At 37.5% G+C, this 25,022-nt stretch overlaps 1 protein-coding gene across 1 annotated transcript in view; it reads right to left on the minus strand.

Moving 5' to 3' along the window:
• Positions 1–5,520: 5,520 nt before the first annotated feature.
• Slco1b3 (solute carrier organic anion transporter family member 1B3) overlaps positions 5,521–25,022 on the minus strand; it is a 50,530-nt gene continuing 31,028 nt past the window's right edge. The window contains exons 8-14 of the mRNA XM_035448968.1: positions 23,091–23,255; positions 21,843–22,038; positions 20,468–20,639; positions 18,556–18,737; positions 14,234–14,298; positions 7,575–7,692; positions 5,521–5,737 (exon numbers count right to left, since the gene is read on the minus strand). Of these exons, the coding sequence (XP_035304859.1) occupies positions 5,521–5,737; positions 7,575–7,692; positions 14,234–14,298; positions 18,556–18,737; positions 20,468–20,639; positions 21,843–22,038; positions 23,091–23,255 (1,115 nt within the window). The remainder of the gene's footprint in view (positions 5,738–7,574; positions 7,693–14,233; positions 14,299–18,555; positions 18,738–20,467; positions 20,640–21,842; positions 22,039–23,090; positions 23,256–25,022) is intronic.

Raw genomic sequence — 25,022 nt, forward strand, 5'->3', positions numbered from 1 at the left:
TTTTATTTTTATTATGTTGATTTTTTATTTTTATTTTATTTATTTTTATATTTATTTTTATTATGTTGATTCTACCTATCCAAGAGCATGGGGGATCTTTCCATTTTCTGGTATCTTCTTTAATTTCTTTCTTTAAAGACTCAAATTCTTACAATACTGGTCTTTCACAGTTTTTTGGTAAGTGTTACCCCAAGATATTTTATGTTGTTAGTTGCTATTGTAAAGGATGATGTTTCTCTGACTTCTTTTTCAGAGCATTTATCATCTGTATATAGTAGGGCTACTGATTTTTTTTTAGTTAATCTTGTGTCCTGCAATTTTGTTGAAAGTGTTTATCAGCTGTAGGAGTTCCCTAGTAGAGTTTCTCAGGTCACTTATGTAAACTATTATATTATCTGCAAATAGTGAAAGTTTGAGTTCTTCCTTTCCAATTTGTATCCCCTTGATCTCCTTTTGTTGTCTTATTGCTCTAGTTAGAACTTCAAGTACAATATTGAAGAGATATGGAAAGAGTGGACAGTCTTGTCTTGTACCTGATTTTAGAGGAATTGCTTTGAGTTTCTCTACATTTAGTTTGACGTTGGCTGTTGGTCTGTTGTATATTGCTTTTATCATGGTTAGGTATGTTCTGTTTTTCCTGATCTCTCCGAGATCTTTACCATGAAGGGATGTTGGATTTTGTCAAAGGCTTTTTCAGCATCTAGTGAGATGATTATGTGTTTTTTTCTTTTTCAGTTTGCTTATATGGTGGATTACATTGATGGATTTTCATATGTTGAACTATCCCTGAATTCCTGGGATAAAGCCAATTTGATCATGGTGGATCATTTCTCTGATGTGTTTTGCATTTGATTTGCCAGTATTTTGTTGAGTACTTTTGCATCGATGTTCATGAGGGAGATTGGTCTGTAATTCTCTTGTTTAATTGGGTCTTTGTGTGGCTTGGGTACCAAGGTAATTGTAGCCTTGTAAAAAGAGCTTGGCAATGTCCCTTCTGCTGCTATTGTGTGGAACAATTTGAGGAGTACTGGTATTAGCTCTTCATTGAAAATCTGGTAGAATTCTGCACTGAAACCATCTGACCCTGGGCTTTTTTGGGGGGGGGATTGATAGAGTTTTGATGACTGCTTCTATTTCATTAGGGGTTATAGGGCTGTTTAAATTGCTTATCTGTTCTTGATTTAATTTTGACAGTTTCTTCATGTGGGCACTTAGTGCTATGAACTTTCTTCTTGGCATTGCTTTCAAAGTGTCAGATAACTTTGGGTATGTTGTGTCTTCATTCTCACTGAATTCTAGAAAGTCCTTAACTTCTTTATTTATTTCTTCCTTGACCCAGGAATGGTGCAATTGCACATTATTCAATTTCCATGTGTTTGTAGGTTTTCTGCAATTTGTGTTGTTGTTGAATTCTAACTTTAAAGCATGGTGGTCTAATAAGATACAGGGGGTTATTCCAATTTTTTTTTGTATCTGTGTAGGTTTGGTATGTTGGTGAGTATGTGGTCAATTTTAGAGAAGGTTCCATGTGGTGCTGAGAAGAAGGTATATTCTTTTGTGTTGGATGGAATGTTCTATAGATGTCTGTTACTTCCAATTGGGTCATGACTTCTGTTAAGTTTCTGTCTGGTGGTCCTGTCTAGTGGTGAGAGTGTGGAGTTGAAGTCTCCTACTGTAAGTGTGTGTGGTTTTATGTGTGGTTTGAGCTTTAGTAATGTTTCTTTTACAAATGTGGGTGCCTTCATATTTGGGGCATAGATGTTTAGAATTGAGACTTCATCTTGATGGACTTTTCCTGTGGTGAGTATGAAATGCCTGCCTTAGACTTGATCCATCTAGGGACTATCTCCCTACTAATGACCTCTGATTTGTGGCAGCTGTGGCCTTGGCCTCCCCTGACTTCCAAATCACTGGGTCCTGTTCTGGACTCCCTGGCCCTGTATCTGGGGTCTTCTAGGGATCTCCCTAGGGCCTCCACATGTTGTAGAGTTCCTGAGCTCTGGGAAGGTACCATGGATTCAATCCAATTACAATTAAAATATTAATTGATTACTGTTAGCAGGACAACAATGTCTGTGCCAGACTTGAGATTGCTTGAGAAAAGGAGTGAGGAGTATTTTTAAAGGTGAAAACCACAAACTCTGTGTCTGTACAGCCACGCCGCCAGCTGTTTTGCTCTGCCAAGATTAGATAGTCAAAGCAACATGGATGTCTGCATAAGCTAGACACATGAGCCAACAAGCAGTTAGTCACGATAGCATAACAAGCAGATGGTCACAGCTATACATGTATGGGCAGAAGGGTTCACTGAGTCAGAATGTCTGGGACTTTTTCTCCCAGGGACTAGAGTCAGAGGCAAGTGGCCAGCAGATATCAAGATGGGTTCCTAGCATAAAATGGAGGGGTTATTTTGGCTTTGTCATCACAGTAGATTCTCAAGTACTTCAAATTGAGCTTCAAATCCATAAAAATTAATGGCATGATATCCATTACAAAAGTGTAATAAAGAGAGACTTCTGCTTTCAGTAAGAATTTCTCAGTCATGTACTACAATAGCAAAATTGCTGGATAAATGCAAGTTTTAGCCTGTCTTGACCTTACAAATGAGCAGACATTATTGGGCAGGGAGCTCACTAAAATCTTGAAAGAGTTAGATACATAAGGGAACTTGAACCTCTGCTTAGTTGGGAAGTATTGTATTTGGATGGAGAGGGTTGGGTGGGTGTCATATGTGTTCATATCTTAATTTTCCAGGTGGTGCTGTGGAAAGGTGTGGCTTCATCAAGGCACTGTGGTTGCTGCTCTCAGAAGGCACTGTTTCTTTTTAGAGAAGCGAGTTATTTCCAGGGAGAGTGGACTTTGAGAAAAACAGCAAAGCCTGGACGCTTGGTTACTCTAGTTTCCTGCCTCACCATGTGATCTCTCCCTCACTCAATCACTCCACTGTGATGCCATCTGCCTCGGGACTCTTGACAGACATACGGGAATAACTTTTCTGAGGCGATGTGGACAAATGTCTATTTCCCCCAGATAAGACACCAGTAACAGACTAAAGCAGCAATTCCCCTGTCTATCTTGGTGAACCAGCGAGCTCAATGGGCTTTCTTACGGGAGCATGGATGAAAGGTTATCAGAACATGGGGTCCCTCAAAAGAGCCATGTTACCAAAAGGTTCAGCCCAGAAAGTCTGATGGTTTCCCAGAGATGATGGATGAATTCTTCCCTTTAGTTAACATGACACCCACTATGCAGTCCAGCATTTCCCAAGACTTTCTGAAACCAAATCAGAAGTGAAGACAGCTGTGGTGCTGGGGGGGGGGGCTGGAAATTCAGGTGAGGGTCTAATAACCATCCTGTCCTTGTTAGACTTCTGTCAATTGACACTAGCTGGAGATATCTTGGAGATAGACTCTTAGTCAAGAAAATGACACCATCAGATTGGACACTAGGCAAGATATAGAACATTCTTTTGATTAATGATTGACATGGGAGGGCCAAATCCATTGTGGGTGGTGCTCCAGCAAGGCATGTAGTCCTGGGGTATCCAAGAAAGCAGGCTGAGAAAGCCATGGAGATCAGTGTTCTCACATGGGCTCTGCTTCAGTTCCTGCTTCTAGATTTCAGCCTGGAGTTCCTGCCATGAATACCCTCAGTTATGGGCTGTGCCTTAGAGGCTGAAACAAACTGTTTCTTTCCCAAGTTACTTTTGGTTAGTGTTTTATCACAGCAGCAGAAAGTGAACTATGAGAGTCTTGCTGTGTGTTCCACGTTCAAGAACAGGCTGGGCCATTTCATCCTTTCTCTCTGAAGGCTCCCAAACATCTCTCTGACCCCACGTGGCTACCTTTAAACACCATGTTTATCTCTTCCTCTCCTCCATCTTCCTTCTTCAGACAGCCACTGAGATTTACAGCCTTCCTGCCCCGTTTTTTTTTTTTTAATTATAGAAAATTGTCCTTGAGTTAAGCAAACAAATAAAAAACAAGAAGCAAGTAAGCAAACAAACAAACAAAATATATTTTGTTTTTCCTGGAAAAGGACAATGCTCCCTGACCTAACTGGTGGGTTTTCCCTCAGATTTCTGTGTGTGATAAGGAAATCTGTTCTCAGTCCCATGGTGGAAAGACGGGTTACTACATTTAACTTGCAGTTCCCACCTACTAGCAAGATTCATGTTGCAAGACTTTGGCGTCTGCTAAAATCTCCTGTCACATAATGGACTATCAGACTATGTAAGAGATGTTTTGAATCAAAATCTCTGGATCTCTGGGGCAGCTCTATTGTTTATCACATATGTATAAAATATGAGCACACACACATATATGTGTATATATGACAGTTTGCTTAAATATTATTTCCCATACTTTATTTATTTGGACATTTGGAATCCAATGGTGGGTATTATTCAGGATTTTATGGAACTTGTTGGAGTTGGAGACTTACTGGAGGGCATATATCACTGGGAGAGAACTTTGAGGTTTTATATTCTGGCCCCAACTCATGTTCACTATGTTTCTGTTTCCCATATTGAAGTAATAGTCAATTTTAATGCAAAAATGTTTTAACATATGACAATAAAGCAAGTACAACCTCTACCACCTATTATACTAGATCCAATCTCACTAAAAAATACAATATCCCAAGATTTTATTTTATTCACTGTACTTCATATCTTCATTTCAGTGATTATTTACATGAATGTATATATATATATATATATATATATATATATATATATATATGTATTACATCCAAAACAAAAAAGCAGACAGATACAGCAGCAGTAAATGGTAAACTCTGGTGTCCTATAACACACATTTTGTCTGGCATACTTTCATCTCAGAGAGCTGACAGGAGAAGCGAAGGCTCATTTATTCGGTGGTCTTTGCTTTCTTCAGCCAATGTGGAGATTTCCAAACATTTCCATGGCTCTTAAAATCATTCTATGTTAGGCTTTCTGAAAATCATGGCTTGTAATCTTTTAATATCTCTGTTTTATTCCTCAATACTGTAAGAGCATGTACAAAGATGATGAATGTGCTTTGAAACACAATTACAAATGAATTGATCTGCAAAATATACACGTTAAAATGGAAACCGAGGATGCTTTGCCATGATGTCCATCAGCAGACTTCAGACATGAATAGAAGTATTCAAACTTTTATTTTTAAAGTTATCAGTGCTTCTCCTTATATAGTCAACCAGTTTATCTCCTTCCTTGGCCCCTCTGCAAATCCTAGCCACTTGTTTTATTGAGTTATGAATGTTTAAGTGAATACTTGCTTTTCTATTGTAAACTAACTCTCATGCTTTAAATTTGTACAGATCAGTGTATTCCAATCCTAGCCTCAACGGCACTGCTCTACCCTTACAAGGATGCTCTTATTCATTTTGCTTTGTAGCTTCTTTTCATTACAAAGTTGTAGATCATCCATTATTCATTGTATCTAAAGTGTGGATATCTTCAAAGAGAGAACCAGGAAATTGGAGGCATGCCAACAAATGTATCTTTTTCTTTCTTTAAAGAGGTGTTTCATTATATGGTGTACCAGGAGGTACAGAATGGTATCCATTTTTATTTAAGGTTTCTGGATTTGCTTCATCTTTGACTTTTCCATCATTTTCCAATGTCTTGCTATCTTTCTTTTCATCTTTTTTCTTCATGGCATAAATTAATACAAAATATAAAATAAGTGCTGAAGTTCTCAAAGATGTGTTCAAACCCAAGTAGACATTTCTAGGGAAAAATGGGACAAATATTATTTTATATTATGTGGTGTAGTTTATAGTATTTATCTCCAATATGCAGACCTTAAAGGCAAAAAGTGAAATTATATGTAAAAACATTAAATTATAAAAGCATAAAACAAACAGTTTCCAGGGATTTTTTTCTAATTAGGCCATAAAGAGTTTGACAGTTCTAAAGAATTTGCAGGACATAGAAAATAAACTCAAGCTGACTCTAACTTTCTGAAGGAAGAGGGGAATATTCAGACCCTTCCCCCAAGCCATCACATCCCACTCAATAAAAGGAGAAAAAGTACCAAGAAATGCATCTGGGTTTCACAATCCAGATATCCAGGACCACTGAGATGGAGACTTAAGCATAAGACTACAGAAAGCCATCCTCCCAGTCTAAAAACTATAGTAGTCTCTTTGCCAGAATACTTTATGTCTAATTCTCAAGAAAAGAACAAGAAACACTTAAAATGGGAAGAAATAATAACCATGGTTTGAAGAGAATGAATGGTCTTCAAATGTTGTCATTGATATGTCAGAGTGTTGAGATTACCCGAATGGAGACATGACACTCTTCCACCCACCATGGCAACACCACCACCATGTCACCACTACCATCATATACCAACCCCATCACGATACCAACTCCACCATGTCACCAATACTATTTGCAACAGGAACTCTTATTTGTTGGTGGCAAGATGGTTTGGAAAGCAGCCTGACAGTGTCTTATGAACTAGAATAAGAGAGGCACACAATCCTCCAAATATGCACCCTTGTATATCCATTAGCAATGGAAGGTAGCCTCTATGGCTCTGCATCTTTGTATCATGCATTTGTATTTTACTCTTTTGTCAAGTTCAATAGATCTAGAAAACTTCCTTGTGACTGTATCATTAGAACGGTTTCTTCTTTCAATTTGTAATTTGTCTTTAGGTGTTACCTAAAATAATTTTTTGTTATATATAGAGTTTTAAAATACTTTAACATTTTCTGTTACACTTCTGAGGAGTTGGGTTATTCATTATACAAATATAGTCATGCATCCAAAATAGATATTTTTTTAAAAAAATCCACTTTGAGTAATATCTATTTTATAATTAATCAATACTTAAATTTGCAATTTACTCGTTTCTAAAGAATGTTGTTTCAATTTGTTCTTCAAAATTACAATTAAGTTGTCTTCTCTCCCCATAAATAGAACATGAATGTTTACCCTGTTTCCCACCGCATGCCCTGCTTAAGAATGCAAAGCCAATGATGTTTGGGGTATGAGCAGAGGTTTTAGAGATAAAACCATAATTGAGTAAAAGATATATCTCTTTTACTTCAAACTGCATGACTTTGGACAAGTTGTTCATTATCCTTGAACCTTCATATCTTTGTCTTTAAGGTAAAAGTATAAATATACATTTGCTATTACTTCTACTGGCATTAAAATAAGATTCCCTGATACAATACTGAGTGTGAATAAGGGTGGCTTAATGATAACATTATTAATTTATTATCACATTGAAAACAATACCATGCAGGGCTAAAGAGATTACTCAGAGATCAAGAGCACTGACTACTCTTGCAGGGAACGCGCTAGGACGTGGATGTGAGCCAGCATTCACAAACATCTCTAACTTCAGTTCTAGAGAATCCAACTTCATGTGACCTCTATTGGCACTGCACACACATGCTGCACACACATACATGTAGGTAAACACACATTAACAAAAACTAAACTAAACTAAACTAAAATAAAACCTAAAAAAGAAAGTGACACTACTTATCAACTAGCATAGTCAAAAGATAAAATCAATTAATGAAGTACATGTATGACAACTCACCCAAACCATGCAGCGTTATACACCCTACAAGCACCTCGTGTTCCACAGCTGCTGACAGACCACTTCATACATGTTCTGTCAATTAATGCCCCGTAATAGATGGGAGCTAGAATTCCTCCTACAACAGGAGAGGAAAAGCTATCAACCCAAAATACACACTTCAGTTGTATCTAGGACGTGTACCACATTGATACATTATGAAGAAGGTAACGATTGAAAACTTTCTAGGACAAGTTCATTATTTTTGTTTTAATATATGCAACAATTAGTATTAGTAGATTTCTCAAAATATCATACCAGAGAATATCATAAATGTCTTTTGTCTACCCCTACCCTTCCAAAACACATAAGAAAAAAAGATTTCTACATGTCTATAAACTCTGTTCTTACAACACCAATTAGATGAAACCTAGTTAGTGAAAAAGAGTGTTGTTAGTAAAACATGCCTACATCATTTTTTAAATCAGAATGATCTGGAATAATTGGAATAAAACTTTAACTTTATGACTAGTGAAATAGTACTTACCAAAATCCTATAGAGGGCCAGGTGTTGGTGGCGCACGCCTTTAATCCCAGCACTCAGGAGGCAGAGGCAGGCGAATCTCTGCATGTTTGAGGCCAGCCTGGTCTCCAGAGTGAATGCCAGGATAGGCTCCAAAGCTACACAGAGAAACCCTATCTCGAAAACAACAACAACAACAACAAAAACAAAATCCTATAGAGGAAGGAGCTTATTCATTTTTAGAAAACTAAAAGGATGGAGAGAGGGAAGCTGGAGAGATGGGTCCATGGTTTAGAGTGCCTACTGCTTTTGAAAATATCAGTATTCTGTTCCCAGCATCTATAGCAGGGAAGTCACTGCCAGTAATTTGAGTTGCAGGGGATCCAATTCCCTCTTCTGATGTTCTTGGCCGGTTTCCTGTTCCTCTTGAAAAACCTCAGTGCAAGATGCTGTTGCCATTGCTGGCACATGCTGAATTTTGCACATAAATGGAGTGCAATGATACTGTGTAGCCCGGAGCTGATCCTTAATAGTTTCTTCTTCTTGATGTGGCATTAATACTTGTAACTCTTTTCTTGGTCATGTTTGAGAAAGTACTGAATTTAATTACAACTTGAGGTTTTTCAACACGTTTGTTAAGCCTGTTGTGTTTTCATATAGTTTAATGTCAGTTTTCTTGTGGAAACACCTGACATTCCCAAATAATTTATAAAAAGTTTATCACCTAGCTCTAATTTGGTCATGTTTAATATATGGTTTCCAAAACACTGCAGATTGTGAACAGTAAACTATACCGAATTATTGAAGAAGTCCAATATTCAGAGCAGTCATGTGTGTGTGTGTGTGTGTGTGTGTGTGTGTCAGAGAGAGAGAGACAGAGAGAGACAGAGAAAGAGAGAGAGACAGAGAGATGAGAGAGAGAGAGAGAGAGAGAGAGAGAGAGAGAGAGAGAGAGAGAGAGAGAGAGGGGTTATCAGGAACAACAAAACCAACTGCTTTTAAAATCCTAATGTGTAGTTCAAATGTCTTGCCTTGAACAATATAATAAATTGATTAAAAGGCCTTTGTATTAAACTAATAAAAACCTGAGCAAATGTAAGTTAAATGAAAGCTTATTGCTCAGTATACCTGTTATCATTATTTTAATAATCATCTGCCTAATGTTTTGTTTTTGACTTACTGATAATCTCATAACACATATTTCTAATATTGATCAAGGTCTTGTACTTATACAGATCATTTAACAATGTAATACAAATTTCTATTCCTTGAAAGTTATTATTGTCAACTATATAGGATAACAAGGAAATGTAGTTTAGCAATTATTCAACTATTACATTCGAATTCATAGTCACATTAGGTATGTTTGTAAGGTCAAAGAGATATTTTAGAAAGACAGAACATCTTCAAACACTTCTGAGTTCTACAGAATATGCATTTAACATATCTTAATAACATAGGTTTTACTTTTAGGACAATGAGACATGTCTGCTTCTGGCAGTAATAATCTACATTAGAAAAGATGATGGGCATTAAAAACCTCAACATGGAGTTTCCTTTCTTTGTGGGCAAAGGTAAGCCATTGGACAAGAAAATGCCCTTGTCTCAACTGCTGAGAGTATGCTGTCCAAATTGGACAAACAGGACACCAGAAAGAGTGACTGCAAACCTTGCCAAGACAAGGCAGGACAGTCCCTCAGAATATCCTAGTTCATAGAAATATCTGTCAGATGTGGATATAGGCCAAAGATGGATGCCCCAAGATTGTAAAGCAAACTTGGGTGACTGTCCAGGCAGCCAGCTATTTCTGTCATTTCTGACATTTTTTGGAAGTCCTTTGCTTGGACTTTCTGCTTCCTCAGTTAATATTTCCTTCTTGGGTCTCTGAGGGAGTTGAAGACTAGATAGTATAGTTATAGCTTTCCTTCAATAAAGATGTGTTAAGTGTAATAGGTTTGAAAGACATTAAAAGATAATTTGACGATGGAAATTAGAATAGGAAGTAAATTAAATACAAGACTTTGGACCCATCAAGAAAAAATAATAATGGAGTATTTTCTTGAAATTTGTCAAATGCCAATGGACTAGACATTGTTAATATACTTATTGCCTGTGTATATTGTATGTACTTATTGTATATAGTTTTTTCTGATATTGTTACAACCTATTTATTTTTAGACAAAACAGGAGATATGTGGTGATATCTTGACTGTACAAATAAAGCCTTTCTGGAGACCATAGAATGGAGTTTACCACCAGCTAACCATAGAGGTCTGGAGGTCTGTACAGACAGACAGGAAGGAGATGTCTAGGTGGAGAGAGGATATAAGTGAGCAGAAACAGGAACTCACTCTCTTGTCTGCTGAGACACTAAGGAGGTAAGTTGTGGTGGTGGCTTGTTCCTGCTCTCTGATATCTAAGCATTTTCTTCTATATCTAACTCTTGGTTTTTATTAGTCAAATTAAGAACTCTATTTACAAAAACAAACAAACAAACAAAAAACACTTGTGGCAACACAGGTACCAGCTTTAATAGTTAGGAAGGTTTAATGCACTTCTTGATCACAAACCTCCTACCAGTGTTATGCTTTAGGCTTGGCTTTCCTGACCCAAGGAGCAAACCAAGCCAGCTACCAAAGATGTATGGAGGTCCTAGTCTCATTGCTTAGCAGGTTTTTGCTCATACAGACAAAAGTGCTAAAAGTAAGTAGTAAAAGAGATGCAGGCAGAAAATAAAAACAACTGTAAACAAGTTCCAGGGTTTTACGATGTGAGTAGGCTAAAGAAAGAAAAGAAAACGCGTATAGAAAGTCACAGAAAGAAATAAGTTGTTTGAAAATTAAATTCTTCACATACTGTATAGATGGAAAATACACAGGGAGTCTGGATCCTGTATAACATTGTATTGATTCTGAAATTTTTGGATGCTGACAAGCAAAAGACAGCTGCTGAGAGATATCTGATTATGAGCTGGACTTCAAAATTGAACCCAACAAGATATTTTAGGGCTATCTTAACTTTTAAAAAGAAGTTAAAAAAAAGTTGTTTGTCAAATGGAAGTTAAAAATGTTTTGGAGTTTTGTTCACACAGGAGATGAGAGGCTGTGGATTCCTTCAGGAATAACATGGATCAGGTTTGATCTAGGGATACCTCTTAAAACTTGACAGATGGTATCATGATATCAACAAAGGTTACCTCTGGTCTTCCCAGGACTTGGCCATCATCTCAGTTTTTCTCAGGGACTCTAAAAAATGCTTTTGCCCACAGACAACAGGAAATAGTCTAGAGAAAATGACACCTACATTACCAAGAGTTGGGGGGTTTGGGTGGTCTTTGGTTATTTGATGGCTTATGGATATTTGCTATCATTTAGGGGAATATAGTATATTGATACAAATTTAAATTATTTTGTTTCTATATTGTTACTGTGTGTGTGTGTGTGTGTGTGTGTGTGTGTGTGTGTGTGTGTGTGTGTGTGTTTCTATTCTTGTTTAAGGTATTGCACCTATGTAGTTCATTTTAAAATGTAAGGTAAAAATTCTAGTTTTTGAAAGCTATTAGTATAAACTATTTAGGATAATCAAGAAACATAGGTTAATAGTCATTTATAAGGATCAAAGATGTAGATATTTTAGGTATGTTTTCAAGATCATATAGAGATGTGTTTAGATATATAAATGTCTTCAAACACTCCAAAGATCTGTAGTATATGCCATTTAAAATGTTTTTGTTAACATAAGGTTTTTCTTGACAATGAGACACATCTGCTCCTGGCAGCAACAATTTACTTCAGAGATGATGAGCATCAAAGAAACTCCTTAGGGAGTTTGCTGTCACCATGGCAAGATTAGCCAATTGGGCAAAAAGGGACTTTTGCCTTGACTGCATGTTGTGCAGATTGGACATTCAGGACTCTTGGAAAAGTGACTGCTGAACTTTTCCAAAACAAGGCAGTACAGTCCTTCAATATTACTGCTTCACATAAGATTCTGACAGACACTCTGCAGAACACGGAAGAAGTGGACTGATGAACTTCACCAATACAAGGGTGAACGGTCCTTCAGCTTTCCTGCTTCCCTGTAAAGTTTGCCAGCTATTATAGGCCTGAGGGCTGATGATGGAAGCACCAATGTTGCAGAGGAACTTTGGGTGACTATCCAGGTAGTCAAATGTCTCTGTCATTTCTATAGTTTTGGAAGTTTCTTGCAATACACTTCCTTTTTACTCAGGTAATATATGCTTCTGGGGCTTTTGAGGGAGTTACAGAGTATGTAGTTAGAGTTGCAGTTTTCCTTAATTTTGATAGAAAGTAAAGTAGGTACAAAACTTCAAAGTCACTAAGATGGGATAGATGGTGGAATGTTTATTCTGAATTTGCTAAATGCAAATGGGCTGAATATTGTAAATTAATTCTTAATTGATAAATTTTGTTGCATGTAGTTTTACTATGTTAAAGTTAAAACTTTTCATTTTTATTTAGACAAAAAGGGGAACATGTTGTAGAATATTATTTTAAGACATGTTACATTTGGTTTATGCTGTGGAACATTTGTTTAATGATGCAAAGATGTATTACATTCTTTTATGTTGCAGTTGTTTAACTCCCTGTTGTTATGCCTATCTAAGACATTTGGTTGGTCTAATAAAAAGCTGAAAGCTCACTAGCTTTGCCGGAAAGGATAAGTGGGGCTGGCAGGCAGCGAGAATAAATGGCAGGAAAATCCTGGGAGGAAAAATATTAAGAATCAATAAAAGAAGAGGCCATCCACTCAGCCACACAGCCAGCCATGGAGTAAGAGTGAAAGTAAGATATATAGAAGTAAGGAAAGTAAAAAACCCAGAGGAAAAATACAGATGGGGCAATTAAATTAAGAAAAGCTTGCTAGAAATAAGCCACCCTAAGGCTGTAAATAATAATATGCCTCCATGTATTTATTTAGGATCTGGATGGCAGGCCCCCTAAAGAGCCAAAGAGTAAAAACAATACTACATATATCTGTGCGTGCTTATTAGTGCAATGCCACAAAGACCAGAAAAGGGCATCCGTTCTCTGAAACTCAAGTTTCAGGCAACTGCAAGCCACTTGGTATGGTGATAGGCACTGAGCATGGAACCCTCTAAGAATAGTAAGTGCTATCAGTCACTGGATGAGCTATCAATCACTGCAGCTCCTGTTCCCTCCCACTTTTCTCAGAGCCAGTAGTTAGCAAAGGACTGATAACGGAGGCCAATGTAGCCAAAGAAAAACTGGCCTGAGGAAATGGGTTAGTAGTTCACGTTTCAAAAAATTGGGGCCTTTGTTTTAGAAATGAAAAATATATACATCAATGATGTATAATTCACCTGTGATGTTACTGGTGTTGATGGACTTACTGAATTAAATATTTCATCTAAGAAACTCCGTGTTGTTCATTGCTAGAATTTACTGTTTTCCAGTAACTTTTTTCCAGGTGACTTATTCAGTTCTGTATGCTGTAAAGATGCTTCATAGTGTTCAGTCTTATTGTCCTAAAGACACTTGTCTGTGAATTAGAAGTGTGGTGTTTATTGTGTGTTTTCCTCATAGACATGTATTGGACACATCATGACAGAAAGTTCCTAACTATGATAGAACTTAGGGTTCTAATCTTGCAATAAAACTTATAATTTCTCAAGGTTTTGTTTAGTGAAAGTGTTCTCTTCCTCCAAGGTGATGTGTTTGCTCTTGCATGCTGAGTTGCTGATAAAGGCTGCGGAGTCTCCAGAACCAGGCAGTTGAGAACCAGCCCATCAGCCTTAGTTTCTGCTTTACACAGACTCAAACTGACCAAGTTCCCAACACCTCCAAGTCACAGAATGCATTACCTAAAAATGCCGTGTGTGGAGATGGCCCTTCACTCTGCCTGCCTGGAAGAAGCACCCCTCAGTGCAAGGGAAAGAACTTTGGGGACTCCAACCTCTGTGATAACATCCTACAGACGGGAAGATTCCTTGCTCTAGCTTCAACTTTGCCGTTATCTAGTTAAATTCCCTTTCAGGTCACTTGGGTTTCTCTGTATCCTACAAATAGAAATGATTTTTAAATCTTTAAGTTTTCCTTAAAACTGCAACTTTTATATTCGGGTTTTTAAGCTTAGCATGGATCTGTATTACTTGAAATTGATATGTTTACCATACCTAGTGCACGGATAACCAGTGCGTGGAAACCCATTGCAAGTGATTTCAGTTCAGGTTGGACGGTCCTGCAATAAGATAAAAGCAAAGAAACATTCAAATGTCTTCAAAATTCTAAGTTAACTTTAACCTTAAAATGCATGTGGGTGTTAGTTTTCTTTATGTTTGGATGAAATCCCCCTCTCCAAGGGAATGACCCATGTGTTATAAATGTATCATTCAAAGTTCTAGGAGATAAGATTTACTCTAATTCACTGATTCACTGTGCTATGAGTTCAAGAGATCCAGCAAACTTTTTACTTAATTAAGTTATTTTTGAGACTCTGTAGCCCAGGCTGGCCTCGAACTCACAGCAACCCTCCTGCTCCAGCCTCCTAAAGTGCTGAACTTACAGATGTGAGTAACCAAACCAGGTTGCATTTTGATGTTTTATGTTGTAAAAAAATGCTGTGAGAATATCTGTAGTGAGGTTTATTATGTCTACAAAGACATTGATTTCCTAAGGCCTGTTTGGCCCAGACTCTGGGAAAAGACCAGATGCTTACATCTAGATATAGGTCTCAGCACACACTCTGCTTCCTGTTTCTATTATTGATGTTAACAGAGAAGTTTACTAATGTGGTACCCAAATTGCTTAATATAGCCAGAAGACTCAAGAAAGTTATGTATTCTGGACTCTCCTGTATAACTTGTTATGTTAAAGGTGAGAACAATGTTATCACCATGCTCAATAAAACCCTCATTCAGTGCTGGAGAAACAGCAAAGGCAGTTAAGAGTCCTTGCTCTCCTGTGGAAAACCAGCTCTCAGTTCCCAGCACCCACACTGCAGAGCTCACAACCACTTGTAACTTTAGCTCCAGGGAATGCAGCACCCTCATCAGACCTCTTCAGGCACCTGTGCTCACACACAGGTACCTGTACACAGAAACAAACATACACATAAGTAAAATATAAAATAAATCTTAACATGCTTCTAAAAAAGAAACATGTTCTTATATCTACAAAGTCACTTCTGCAATTCCAACTGTCATGTTTATTGAGCTTGTGACACTCCTACATCTGTTAAAAATCTAATCCATATTGGGGGCAATGAAATGATGTGGAATAATGTGTGTGTGAAATGTAACTTGTGCTTAAATATTTTACTAAAATAGTGAATCAATGATACATTTTCTATTGCCTTATACTACTGGATTCTTTTTTATTCAGAGGGCTAAGTAGGTATGTCATTCAGCCAAGTAGAAGAAACCACTTAACTTGTCTTGCCTCCATTTCCTTGTTTGTTAAGTGATAACAGTTCTTCACATCATGTATTGTGAGGATCCAGTATGTATTATCACTTCGAATCTCAGTTTTCTTGATATGTGACCAATCCTTAATCTTTGTAGGAAAGATACCACTTACTGAGGTTTAAAAACGCTATTCCAAAATCTGATTGCTCCCTCTCAAACCCAGGGATTATGGAAGCTAAAACAGGAAGATAACTTGAGCAGAAGGGTGTATGACAAGCCAGGGCAACATAGTGAAACTCTGTCTCAAAAATAAAGGAATAATAAAATTTTAAATGTCATAGTTATATGTTAGAAAAGAAAGTCAATGCAGAATGGTTGATGAAGGACAGTGTCACAGTTTTAACTCAGCGGTGGGCACATTGCATCCGAGTGACAGCAAAACAGGCCTAACATTCAAGAAGATGGACTTTTGGTTTTTATTGTGTTTTGTTTATCCTGTAAGTGAGATAAGGGAAGTTAGCAGGAAAGGGAACTTGGCTTGTTCACACACAAAAAAATGTCTTTCTCAAATGTCAGATTTCTCAAGAGGGATTAGAAAAAGGTAGGGATGTTAATTCATTCCTGTTTGAGGCCTTGGGCCTTAGCATCGCTGATCTTCAAAGGGTGGACTCGGCTTATATACTAGAAACACTTGAGGTGAATTGGTTTTTATAATTCACGTGCGTTGTCACCCCCCAGGAGGATGCTTAGCTTCCAGGAGAATGAGGAGGATTTTCCTGACAGGACTAATGTTTCCAACAACTTATTGGGAATGGAAGCTGTGTGACAGGTACATCCTCTCCCACATTCAAACCATGGATACCCACACCTAGCCACAAGCTTGTACTCTAGCTGCAAGAACACGCACTGGTGTGCGTGCTTGCTTGTATGAGCAATGATGCCCCCATTACAGAATCGGGCATCTGTCATGAAGTGCAGTTCCTACCTCACTTCTCATATGGAGCACCCAAGCATAGTGTGAACACCTCAGAATAAGAAAACAAGAACCCCAAGAAGTTAGATATGTTTCTAAATTATTTCATTACTGAGCAACATCTACTTGATAGAATAAATTACATCTGAATTCATCCTCTGCTGTTTTCTTTCATGACGTTTAAGTGAGATACAAGAATGCTAATCCAGTAGGCAGCTCAGGAGGGAGATGCCAATCTTACTGTTTGTGAAAGATAAAGCTCTCTCCATTTCCTGTCTGATCCATATCACTAAATTTAAGTTCTAAAAGCTCTAAAACAGCCATTTTGGGGGGGACTTGAGATTAATACCTTTGTTCATAGGTCTATGAGTTTAGAGGAGACTTTGTGCAACACAGTGAATCTTTGGTAAATAAGGAATGCGCCCCTAAGTATACTACATCATACTTTAGGTGAGCTGACCCTGTGGAACACCTTAATACAGGGTCAGAATAGAGTTTAAATAAGTGTAGATGCTATCTCAATGTCTCTCCTCATTTCAACAGGAATTCAAACCTCCTTTTTTTCTTCCTCTTGGCCTTTAGGGAATTTCAATCAACACATCATTCAAAAATATAAATAGATATTAACCCAGATCGCCATACTTGGATAAATACATTTTTAAAGATCCACACAAAAATTATACATGTGTTTAGTTTTAGGATTAGCGATGAACTTGGTCAAATGGAGCTTGTGTTACCTGTCCCCTTCCCAACCCTCCCATCTCACTTGTCAGGGTTTAAAACCTGAACCCATTTCCCTCCTAAAGTCTTCATCTGGCCCCTTTTTTAGATCATGTGGTCAAACTATACCTTTTTTATAAAATGTAACTTTGAGATGATCACAGTTCCTGGCTCATCTTAAACTAGGTTCCTTATCCCTCATCTTCACAGCAACACTTGCTTTATAGTGTTAGGGCCATTTTAGAATTAATGTGCTTATTTTAGGGATAATTTGTTTCTTGATGGTCTTTTCTGTTGTACTCTGAGCTGTATGGCTACAACAACTTGTCTGTTAACATACCTTGTGATATTCTTCACAGTATCTAACCTAAATATTTGTCTTTTTAGTGAATCAATCAACTCTTTTCACCTACCTATGGTCTATTATGGAAAAGTGGATCAAAAGTGATTCTGTACAAAAATTAAAACTTTGAAATTATTATTATTTAAAAAATTTTAAATCGTATGTTTCCATTTATTTATTTGTACATATCTCTCCATGGGTGTGCTCCAGGTGTGTTTGGGTAACCTTGGAGTCCAGAGGATAAATGTCAGCCAATTGAGCTGGAGTTATACATGGTTGTGGGTCAGTAGAGGTGGATTCTGAGCCCTGAAATAAGGTTCTCTGAAAAAGCAGCAAGTGATTTTAACTGATAATCCATCTTTCAGTATGGAAAATGTTATTATTGACTGAGGTTTAAGCTTATCACATTTTGAAAAGGGTTTGTTTCATTAAGATCACTAAATGATTCTCAGGACATAATGGAACAGATCACAAAAGTTCTTATGAAATCAAAAACACACTCTTACAATTGGGACAGTTACCAGTAATTCTATATTTTAAGTGTCTCAGCAAGATGAGAGTTTATGAAATCTAGATTTCCTAATGAACTAAGCATATGCAAAATTGTTATTACTTATGGTGTTGTACTAATAAAAATAATTATGAGAACATGTGATCTTGGGTAATTAAAATGGGACAATATATGAGCTTAAGTATGAAACATAAGACATTAGTCATCAGTAAGTATATTTATAGTCTAGCATACATGACTTATACAGATGTCATAACAATTCATTCTCAGACTGGACAGAGGCTCATTCAGTAAATCTCTTGCCTTACAAATTTAAGAATCTGAGTTTGGGTTCCCATCTGTGATCGGAGAGGTGACCAGCAGGATTTTAAAAGTTCAGAGGAAGCTTACCTGATTGCCATGGTGAGAGTAGAAGTTACTTGAAGACTGATGACAGAGGTAATTATCTGAGCTGTAAACTGATCCCCAGGCATATACCTCTACCAATGTGCACCAAAAATAAAAAACCCAGAAATGCATACACATGCACAAAAAAGTATACTCACTTCAACAAAATCAAGATAAAAGATGTGCTTCCCATTGCAGTAAAGAAAGAATTTATGACTTGAAAAGCTATATAAAAGTAATAGTTTTTTTGGCACTTCTTTTGTCGGCATTCACCCAAATGGGCTGAGTGATTGCTGGTCTGGAAACCAGAGTCTCTGATACAACTGCAGTCATAGAATACCTAAAAGACAGATTTGAAATGTTACAGAATGTGTTTGCAAAACATGAAAAATGTTATAAATACTTTCCATTATATTTTGAAAAGTTCCTTCCAGTCTTGAAAAAGTGTTTATGGTTTAAAAACTTCTAAAAACACAGTTGTTTACTAACTGAAAGACAATAGAGTCCTCTGTATTTATTTTTGGACAAGAAAATTTAATTTGCTCCTAATAGTTCCTTTCCAGCATCAAAGTTATGTAAGAATTGAAGAAAAGTGTTTGAAACTGTTCATAGTTTCTTCATTCAGAAGATTTCTCTTCCATAGTTGCCTTTCTCTCACTTTTATGTTCTGTACTACCTTTACTTACACCATTTAAAAACACCTGATGTGTGTCAGTCACATGCCTTGTGGAAGGGTTGCCCAGAGATTAAAGGCATTTGACAGTTTCACTGGGGCCACAATCTGAAATAAGAACCACCTACACAAATGAGTTGAGCCTCACAGGGTGTTTCAGAAGCAAAAATTATGCCAAACATGGCAGTACATGTCTGTATTTCTAGCAGTTCAGAAGCTGAGGCAAGAGGACCCTGTGCATAATGATAACCCTGGCTACATACCAAGATCCTGTCTCAAAACATAAAATCACAACTGGTTGTATATCCGATGTTTGAATTAGAGAAAGGTAAAAGAACACAATTGCCCATCTTTCTGAGATTTGGAATAAATTAGCAGTATGTGTGATACCATAAATGATTTTAATATTTGGGAGTAACTCATAGTTCATAGGAAAGAGATGCTTTGAATGAAAGAAAAAGTAACATGGTATAGGATACACTAGGCATATGTTAAAGGGGTATTAGATTATCTGGGTAGAAGTGCTAGCTTGGAGGGAATTCAGAACTGACAAGTGAGATCTGAAGACAGCACTGTGTCTCAGAGAATCAAAAGGGAAGAGAGCCTGTAGTTAGATTTGTAAAAGTCTGCAGAACACTGTGTATTTTGTCTCTGTGTTGATTTAAGTCTCTTCTGTAGCATCTGAGGTTTAAGTAATTCTCACAGTTGTATAACGATAACTCTTTCTGCCAGCTGCCTGGGTTCTGCAACCCACTTTAGAGCCCCCAAATAACACACAGAGTCTTATATTAGTTACAGTGCTGCTGGCCAATGACTAGGCTTTCTTATTTGCTGGCTCAGTCTTAATTATCAACTGTAACTACTAATCTATATATTTCTATAGGGACTTATCTTACCGAGGACGCCGGCCTTATGCATCCTCTCTTCCTGGGATCACATGGCGACGCTCCTTACTACATTTCCCAGAATCCTCCTTCTCTCCTAGCCCTGCCTATCTCGCTTCCCTATTAGACAACAGTATTTTATTCATTAACCAACAAGAGAGACATCCCCCATCACAGATGAGAGTTAGATGCTTTGAGTCAGAAGAGTGCTTTCAGAAACCCTAAATATATCCAGGTTCCAAAAGGCCATGTTCTCACTCTTGAAAATCAATAACTGAAAGTGAATTAATCTCATATTAGAATTCAAGGAACAAAAGAATTTAATGGTATTCCAAGGAAGATTTCATGTGGAGATTTGCTAATCTCCCAGCCTTCACAGCTGAATATCATATAGGAACCTATTCTTGTATCTTTCTATGGAGATCTTAGCTCTAGATAGATTTGGTAAGTAACTGTAAAATCTATAGTGCAGTTATACAAAAGGAAGGTAAGAAAATAAATACTTATACTCACTGTACTGTTAATGTTCTTATCACCACTAGAAGACTTGCATCCTGCCAGACAAGGTGAGATGTATGTTACTCCATTTTCCCCACAGATGGGTTCCCATTGATTTTCATCACAACTGCAGTCTGAATTGCAATATGAAAGTGGTACATCTATGTGAGAGTCCACTGAGTTCATTCTGGAGATATATGATGAGAGACATTTCAGAGAGAGATAGAGATGGAGTCGGAAAGACAGATGGAAGTAAAGAAAGAGTGAAAGTAATATAGAAGAAGGGAAAGAGGAGGAGGAGGAAGAGAAGGGTGTCAAGGGGAAAGGATTAGGAAATGAGGAAGCCAGTCCAGAGGGGAGGAAAATGAGCTTAGGGTAAGGGAAGGGAATAGAGAGGAAGAAAAATGTTAACAACTCTGCAAACTCTCATCCAAGAGGGAACTGATGAAAAAATCTGTGAGCGTTACTGGTGTGTGAGCCTACTTAGGTTGCTAGATAAACGTTAGATAATAAGCTACACAGGAAACCCCAGGTCATGGCCTTAGGGTAGCTAAAGTATCAAGAATACTTTTTGTTATGTGGTAACAGTGGAAAAACAAAAGTTCAGTAAGTTACACTTGGAATATCCAAATATCTAGTTCTAATGGGGACAGTAATACTGGCAGTTCATAGATCACGAAAATCCAGTTTGGTGTGAGAAACTGGTCTCTTGGACAGGTAAAAATGAACTCTAGGTAAAATTTGTCCAGCCATGGCTATGAAAGTTACCTAAATCTACACTCACAACCTAACCAAGATTCATTGGCAAGACCAAGAGTTTGGGGATCTAAAAATATAATCTGAGTCCGAGAGAGCCAGTGAGGTAATGTACTGGCATTGCTGGCTGTAAAAACTATGTATCTGTTCAAGGGGGAACAAAAGTACTCATGACACATTGCAAATACTCTAAAAATGTCATGATCACCACCACCTAGTTTTTGTTTGTTTGTTTCTTTCTTTCTTTCTTCATTTTTTTTTTCAAGACAGGGTTTCTCTGTGTAGCTTTGGAGCCTATCCTGGCACTTGCTCTGGAGACCAGGCTGGCCTCGAACTCACAGAGATCTGCCTGCCTCTGCCTCCTGAGAGCTGGGATTATAGGCGTCTGCCACCAACACCCAGCCCACCTAGTTTTTCTTTAAAAGAGAAATAAAAAAACTGATATTTTGAGATCTCAAAAAGTGATTGTTTGGGGAATTTAAAAATTATAATTCTTATTAACTTACTTTTTAACTAACTAAATTCTTACAAATTGTCTAAACTTTAGTGGAAGCTGTTTTCAGGCCTATTTTTCTCACACACAGTCTTCCAAGTGGAGTCAACACATTCTGTTGATAAAATGATTTATACAAACCCATCGTAGGTCATGGTTAGGCCAGCAAATGAGTTGTTTTCACAGATTAGAGCAAAATCTAATATCTGAAAGACACAGGATACAAAAGAGGTGAACAGTGCAAACTTGGTAATTCCAACCAGGGTCAGTTTGAATCTTTTAATGATATATCCTCCTAAAAACATCCCGACTGCCATAATAGGTATGGTTATAATTCCTGTAAAAAAAAGAGAAAAATGTTGTCATTACATATGTAAGGTTTACCTGTGGTCTTTACATATGAAACACAGTGTGTCTATATAAGCCTTTGACTTTCTTGTTTCTTATGTAGAAATGAATGATCAGAATGGAGATGGGAGATCATGCCCTATATGGAAAAATAAAAAACAATGTCTCCATTCTTCATTTATCAGTAACACAAGTCAGATGTTGCCTTTGAACAAGTAAACTTTATGAGGGACACCCCACTATATTTAACCTTCACCATCTAAAGTCTTTTATAAAGATTGGAATTATTTCATTATTTGTTTATGTGTATGTGTGTGTGTGGATGTGGGTACTAGTATCTAGGGGTCAGCTTTGGTAGTCCACTATCTGTCAGGTCCAAAGGGACCTGACTTTAATTCACTGAACTCCAAAAGTCATTCCAAGCGTTCAGAAATAGACTCAACCTGGATTATAGGAGGTTTTCTAGTGATTAGATAAAAGCCAGCTTTCTGAGGAAGCTTGTGCCAGTTCCCCCATATGAAGAGGAGTCATTTCCTTTATCAGTGACAAAGGGGACATATGGTTGGCTACATGTGGTGCTTATTAGCATACCAAGGTCCTACTGGCCAACTTGCTCCCTCAGTATCACAACCTTCTTTTACACATTTCAAAGCCCATGCTAGTTAGTTCTAGTCATTTTCACCTCATCCCCTACCCTAAACTTCCTCCGGCAAGTGGTCTGCCCTCACCAAGCTACTCATGCTTCTTGTTTTTGATATCTCCTTACACCTTCTGGTTCATCCCTCCTCTTCCTTTGTCTCTACGATGTTTCCCTGTTTCTCTCACTATGTTTCCTATTCGCTTTATCCCCTGGCGTTTTTGAGATAGCTCTGGCCAAATCCAGTCACCTGGCCATGTTCAGTCTACTTTCCCCCTCTTCTCTGCACTCTTCCAGATGCCCCTGTCTGTCCTATCCCGTATCTAGAATAAAAACCTTCTGCTTAACTATACCATCAGTTTCTACACAATCTACGAAGCAAACTAGGAAAGAGTCTGTCTTACCTAATGCCAAGGTAGACTGTGATGCCGACTTGCTAAACTGTTGCTCTACAAACTTGAAGATGTAAGTAAAGGAGCCAATAAAGCTGCTGAGATGTAGCAATGTCAGGACCACGAATATAACATATAACTTGTTGGTAAGGATGCTTTTCAGAGAGCAGAGGAAACCTTGAAATAACAAGAGTGAAAAAAATTGTATTACAATTTAAGTATTACTTCCATCCCAATCTACTTATTATATGTGTAATTTCAAATTATAAATACGTAGAAAAGGAAGTTAGAGTTGTGCTCTTAAGTCTTGTTCTAAACAGATTTGTGACTGTATTTCTCCAGTAATTTTCATACTCGTACCATGTATTTTGTAAATTTTTCTGTCAAAACTTATTTTTTTGTCTCTTCTGTTTTGTGATTTGCTTTGGCCAATGGATATTTGGCAGTTCTTCACACTCTTAGTCTTCCATACCTATCAATCCAATTACCTGTTCATTCAAAAAATATTTGGTTGTGAATTGGGTGCCAGGAGATATTCTGAAATATGAACCTTGAATGCGATGTTTCCTGTCTGTCAACATGTAATAATGTGATTTTTATATCAATGAAGCAATTTGTTAAACAGAAATTTAAATAATCTGTGACCACAGGAATAGGAGCACTGATGTTCAAAAATTGTAAGCAAAAATTTACTGTGAGGATTCCAATACTTTGTTCCGTGGAATACAGCTTTTTCTATAAGACACTGCCCCAGAAATTATGGCAGCACTGAAGCCACATGCCATGAAATAAAGGAACAAGAAGCAGAGGATAATTATGAGTGCCAGGCCACATTAACACAGGAATATTAAGAAACTCACCTATGCCCTCCACATGCTGGGATTTGAGCCACATGTCACTATACCTGGTTTAAAATTTCTTGATACACTTTAAAGAAAAAACATTTTGCATATGTGAGAGTATATGTGTTTATGTATGAAAAGGGCATTGGAGTCCTTTTTACAGACAGTTATGAACCAGAATGAGTGTGCTGAGAAGCTAATTTGGGACCTGTGCAAAAGCAGCAAGTGCTCTTAATCTATCTCAGCAGCCCCCACCCAACATGCTCTTTTTACTATCTATGCTAAGTTTCAAAACCTTGGGACTGTAGAACCCTTACCTAGAATGCACAAAACTCTGAATTAAATTCTTTTACCAGAAATAACAACAAAATAATACCATTATTTTTGTTTTCTAACAACTTACTCTTGGAAAATCAATCACACTTGGTTCTCTAGTATTTCCCAATTTTCATAGTTTAAAAAATGGTGATAATTCTCATATCATGGCCAGTATCAAGCCACTAATCTTGATCCTCTATTAGAAACTAATCAACAGAGATGGATGAAGTACAGAGTTGTTCTTGGGCTGGGCTGATGGAGAGAAGAAAGCAATCAAACATAGAAGCAAAAGGACTAAGAAGAGGAACGTCTTGGAACATATCTGAGAACTGTTCTTTAATTCCAAAATCAACTTGAAAAGGGTGCCAGAGGGTTATGTTTTTGTCACAGGTACTTGTGTTGTTATTGTGACAAAATACCCTGACAAAAGTAAGTCAAGACAGAAAGGGTGTATTGGGGCTCTCAGTTTAAGGGTACACAACATTACCACGGGTCGGTCAGTCACAATGATATGAGTTGGGGTAGTTAGTTCATCATACTGCACCCAAAGTCAGGAAGCATAGATAGGCATACTCAGCTTGCTTTCTCTTTTTGATTCAGGTTAAAACCCTAGCCTGTTGAATGGTTCTGTCCTCATTTGGGAGGGGATCTTCCCATCTCAGTTAACCCTCAACAATCCCTCACAGACATGCCAACAAAAGCTTACTATGGTTTGTGAAACAAATGAAGGATTTGAATATTTTAACACTTTAACACTCACTGATGCTGTAGACTAAATTTTGAA

The sequence above is a fragment of the Cricetulus griseus genome, chromosome 8 (assembly GCF_003668045.3).
Source record: "Cricetulus griseus strain 17A/GY chromosome 8, alternate assembly CriGri-PICRH-1.0, whole genome shotgun sequence".
NCBI classification, from domain to species: domain Eukaryota; kingdom Metazoa; phylum Chordata; class Mammalia; order Rodentia; family Cricetidae; genus Cricetulus; species Cricetulus griseus.